This window comes from Arachis hypogaea, chromosome 16 (genome assembly GCF_003086295.3).
Source record: "Arachis hypogaea cultivar Tifrunner chromosome 16, arahy.Tifrunner.gnm2.J5K5, whole genome shotgun sequence".
Taxonomy (NCBI): Eukaryota; Viridiplantae; Streptophyta; class Magnoliopsida; order Fabales; family Fabaceae; genus Arachis; species Arachis hypogaea.
In genome coordinates, this window is record NC_092051.1 from 41,430,799 (window position 1) to 41,436,621 (window position 5,823).

The 5,823-nt window shown below is 31.9% G+C and overlaps 1 protein-coding gene across 1 annotated transcript; it reads right to left on the reverse strand.

Moving 5' to 3' along the window:
* Nucleotides 1-4,174: 4,174 nt before the first annotated feature.
* On the reverse strand, nt 4,175-4,909 carry LOC112757027 (uncharacterized). Its single transcript, XM_025805625.1, has one exon. It carries the CDS (start codon nt 4,907-4,909, stop codon nt 4,175-4,177), a length of 735 nt encoding a protein of 244 aa, XP_025661410.1.
* Between the last annotated feature and the right edge of the window lie 914 nt (nt 4,910-5,823).

Genomic DNA, 5,823 nt, shown 5'->3' on the forward strand with positions numbered 1-5,823 from the left:
CTCCGAGTTTCGTTGCTTTATAGAAACCGCATTGCTCCTCGCACGTGACTCCCAATCCTTAGCACGAGCGGGCTACTATTCTTATTTCTTACTCAAATAAACAACTTCAAAAAGATAAACCAAACTTATGTACCTCTTAATCAACACTAGTTGATGACTTATTTATTTTGAGTAAAATTGTTGTACTCCTTTGTAAGTTTGTAGGAATAGATACAGATAAAAAAGTTTAAAGTTCTCCGCTTTAAATTATGTAGTTAAATTTACATTAAAATAAGTAGAAATATCTTAATTTCTTTCGTTTTAGCGTATTTTGTCTAAACAAAAATGGCTATTGAAAAGAAACTACTAAGTGTCCTGTAGGGATATTTATGACATACTCCAATTTGAAAGATTACTCATCATGTTTCATATTCATGAAGAAATTTGAGTGTATTACTGTAAAAAAATATGTAATTATTTTGTGATATAGTTTATTATCATATTATAAATACTTTGATTATTTTTGTAATGGATTATTTAATTAAAAATATATAAAACAACATATATAAATATAAATAAACATATAATGTTTTATTTGGTAGCTAGCTGATTATAATGTTCGTTTTTGTAAAATTTATTTAACTAAATATTTGTTATTTATGTATGTGATGTTTGTGCCAAGTACTTATTTCCATCAATCCGTCTAATATAAATTATATGCAATTAATTTTAAAATAAGGTATATGGGAAGAAGTAATAGCAGCTAGTAAAGTATATAGAAATTTATTTATTTGTGTTTTGATGATTCAACGAATTCCACCACCCAAAATATGATAATTGGTGTGGTGTGATGATCAGTATCTTGAGAAGCTAAGCTATGTAGCAGCAGTAGAATACCTAGTCAAGTAGTGATGGCCAGTGATCACTCATACTAGTGCCAATTATGCCCACAACACACACACACCCCCATTTTCCCTATGTCCTTAACACCTGTTCTCTTTTCTAGTGGCCCTTCCCCAAAAGTGTCACAACAAAATCATTCATCAGCTTTTCCAATTTTTTCTCTTATCTATAAGAAAAGGCTGGCCACTCCTTCAACTAACAAATTAAATTTAACTCATGATTCACTCCATCCGTATATTATTATTTTTTTTTCTTTTAAAATTGAAGGATTTTTTCCTACTATAAAATAAAAAAAATATTATTTTCCAAAAAATATTATCCGCATTTTAAATCCCAAAATATTTTTTTTTTTTTGTATTTTGGATGAGTTCGCTGCACCCTCAGCAAACTCTATTATTTTTTGTAAAGTTCACTGCACCCTCGCAAACTTCTAGTTTTATATGAAGTTCGCCTTATCTCCAGGCGAACTTTGAGTCAAATGCTCCATAACCACCAACAAGAAAAAGAAAGAGAATAAATAGAGAATATACAGAGAGACATTAAAGAGTGAAGAAGATAACATAAATAGAGAATTCAATAAGTATGGCTTCTTTAATATCGCCAGCAACAATAGCAACTATTATTATCGTCTCTAGGAATATACAAGAATAGAAACCTAGTTTAGTGTAATTTGGGTGACAAGAAAAGTTGGGGAGTTGAATACTGGACAGACAACAAGCATAGCTTCTTCAACATTGTCAACGGCAATGACAACTATTATCATCGTCTCAAGGAGTACACAAGTACACAAATAAGTCGTTCCCAACTCGAGAAAAAAAAAACGTCGTTCCCAACTCGAGAAAAAAAACGTAGAAATTTGAAGTTAGTCGGAGTGCATCGAACTTTATGAATTTTATAAAGTTAACTGGGTACGACAAACTTGCCCCCACAAAAAAACGTATTACGGTATTTAAAGTTCAGATAATTTTTTTGGAAAAATAATATTTTTTTTATTTTATAGTAGAAAAAATTCCTAAAATTGAATGACTAAGTTAATTTGGTTTTTAATTTTTTAAAATAACTAGTGTTTTTAATTTTTTTATTCGTAACAACATTATAGGAATATGAATCTTTTAAAATTACGTCGTCTTTGTTATGACATTATATATTATAGCACAAAAGATTTATAAAATTAAACTACTTTTACATAAAGATCGTAACGGACAAAAGTCTCCGTCGACTAAGAAGAACATGATCTCCATAAATAAAAAAATTAAATAATAAATTTTTTAGTTATTATTTTTATGTGAAAGAGTTTAATCTTTTTCTAATAATTAATTTTAACATTCATTATGAAAGAACTCAATGTATATACTTTTACATTTGATTAGTTGTTAAGTTTATTGCATAATAAAAATAATTAATTTTTATATTTGTTATTTAAAAATAAATTTTTTCTTTATATATATATATATATATATATATATATATATATAATTAGATATTAGTATAAAAAATTTTATATTGATAGTTATAAAATTAACTCAAAATTAATTCTTTTTTGAAACAATTAAATCTTGATTCTAATTATTAATCACAATATTATTATTCTTTATAAATGATATGTAATAAATATTTGAAAGAAGAGAAATAAAAATATCGTTTAGAAAGATAAAGGTTAAGAATTTAAAATTAAAAAATTGAACTAATAAAGTATGCATATAATAATATATATTTTTATGTGAATAATATTGTGTGATTATTTTTTTCAATTATATCTATTTATAAATTTAATGTATTCCTTATAATTTTATAAATTTATGTAAATTATATTATTTTATTAATTTTATTTTTCTGTAGCACAGAAAGGTAGAAAAAATAAAGAATAAAAAAAAGATAAAAAAAAGGAAGGGAGAGAGATTCTTAATTTTGGAGAAAAAAATTTTATTTTAATTGTAATGAAAGAATATCTCATGACACATTTTAGTTTGTTAAATTAATAATATAAAATATAAGTTACATATAAAGTGGAAAGGATAGAGAAAAATAGAGAAGGAGGGAGATATAGTTAAAAAATAGAAGAAGGGAGTTTATTAATTTTGAAGGAAAATATTTTATTTCAATTTTAATGAGTATCATGTGGAACATTTTGATTGTTAAATTGGTAATATAATAATATAGTTATATTTTAATTTCAATTTTAGTTATAATTAGAGAATGTCATGTTGCACATTTTAATGATCAAATTTGTAATTAATCATTGATAATGATATATAAGAAAGATAGAGTGAGTGAAGAAATGAGAGAGATAGAGAAAATGGGAGAGAGAAGATGAAAACTCTTTAATTTTGGAGGAAAAAATTTGATTTCAATTGCAATGAAAAAGTGACATGTAGTACATTTTGGTTGTAAAATTAGTAATATATAATAGAAATAATAGATTAGTTAAGTTTTTTGTTTTAGAATTTTGACTTTTAGTTAGTTTTTTTTGGGTAAGTCCCGTTGTCACAACTATTAATTGATGTAGATGATTAAATGTTATTCTAGTAAGTAATGATAGACTGACATATTCTCTAAGATTTGAGTTTTTGGATTTGAGAGGAGTTGAGAGGATTTGGGAGAAAATCACTTGGCATTGATACTCTGGCGGGTTAAGGTCATAGAAAAAAAATTGTTTGTACCAATTGAACGGCGTTGCTCACGTGGCTAGAAATATCAATGAAGAGGTTAGTTGTTTATAAGTTGTTCTCTTTATATGTTAGTTGTTTGCTATTCCGTTCATATGTTATGTCACTTTGTTGGGTATTTTGGTATTTTTATAATGAATTTGAAGATGTTAGTGATTTATCTGTTAAAATTTTATTAGTACTAGTTTAATTTTTTTTATTAATTTATGTGTTAGTCTTTTATCTTTGAATTATTTATTTTATAAATAATTTAGGTGTTAGTGATTATCTATTAAAAATTGATTAGTACCAAATTAGCTTTTTAGTTAATTGATGTGTCAAATTTTTATCTGTGAAGTATGTAATTTATAAATAGTTTAGGTGTTAGTGATTTATCTGTCAAATTTTGATTAGTACCAGTTTAATTTTTTGTTAATTTATGTGTTAGTCTTTTATCTTTGAATTACTTATTCCAGGGTAAAATGCATAATTAAACCAAACCCAACTCAATATTATAGAATTCACCCAAATCTGAAAATGATACATGGATCTCCCAAATTACCCTCTATTACCTTCACCAGATGCTGACTAAACTGCTGTCTGGTTCCCAACTGGGCCTTTGCCTCTCTTCCCTTGCGAACAAATAGCTAGGTCAACCTCCCGTACATGGACTTCACCAGTGAATAAATTAGAAGGTTTCTCACTCTCTTCAGTATCGAATTCACACACTCAGAGATATTTGTCGTCATATGTCCGAATCTCCTCCCCTCATCCCAATGCTGAGTCCATATCGCATACACAATCCTGTTAGCCCAATCACACATGGCAGGGTCCTCGGATCGGAGAATATCAAACCAATAGTCAAATTCAACCTTAGTCTTGGCATAAGCCGCGTTCACAAGAAGCTTACGTGCATCCTTGCCCTTAAAAGTTAGGGCAAATTTTGCGGCCACATGTCGAATACAGAATGTATGGTAGGCAGCGGGTGGTAGCCAACCTCCGTCGGAAGCCTCCAGTGCGGCCTTGATGCTGTTGTGTTGATCCGATATCACAGGAATACCTGGTTGCAGAGTGATGTGCTGGCAGAGGTGGGATAGAAAAAATGACCACGACTTAGCATTCTCACCCTCCACAAGTGCAAATGCAACAGAAAGGTTGTTGGAGTTTCCGTCCTGAGCAATCGCAACGAGCAACGTACCACCGTATTTGCCGTACAGGTGGGTGCCGACAATACTGACCAACGACTTGCAATGTCGGAAGGCCTCAATACACGGTGGGAATGTCCAAAAAAGCCGATGGAAATAGGCATGCGACTGATCCACTTGCCCACCCACTCGCACAGGACTCCTCCTCAACACTGCAATACTACACGGAATCGTCATCTGCACACCTAGTACTCATCGTGGTAACTCATTGTATAACTCATCCCAATCTCCGTAAATCCGTGCCATGGCCTTCTGCATAGCCAACCAAACCCTCCTGTAAGTAGGTCTAAAACCAAAATGTGCCTCTGTCGCATTCAGCAGTACCTTGATGGACACGGCAGCATCAAATCTAACCACTGGCAGTATGAATGCCGATATCACATGATAATCAAGATTCCTGTGATCACTCAATATTGACGTGGCCAGATAAGTATGAGGTCCATTGTACCGTTTTACCTTCCAAATACCACTACGCTGGCAGAGACTGATCCGAATCAACCATGTGCATCCGTTGCCAAATTCATTGCACTTCCCATAGTACCTGCGATAATCGGACTCCACCACTTTTTACTGAACCCTGCGTCGGATACTATAGGTCTTCACGCTTAACACGATCTCCTCTTTATCCTGAAACTGCTGACCAACCTGAAACTCTGCTAGTGCTCTAGTATCCTGTGAGCCTCTGGCACTAAATCCAACAAGTTCGCCAGGAACCTCCTGTTGTCTCATGACATCTAAGTCCAAATTTGAAAAATACGGGGGTACTGTTGAGTCCCTGAACTAGATGCTCCACCACCCCCAGTCGGATTACTCCCTGCTATGTTATCACCACTATCATCAGCAATGATGTCCGGCTCCATATCATCATCGTCATCATCATCCCGTAATACATCGTCTATACTATCCGGTGTTCCACCCTGTAATGAAACCGACACCATATCAATAATACCTACTTCTCCGTCACCACTGTAATTTAGATCAGGTGTAAAGGATGGAGAGGCAACCAACATTGTCTCAGGTGCAATTACAAGCACGGATAAAGAGGCACCAACAGGCCTCGAAATAGAACAGGCTGCCGTTATTGGAGGTTA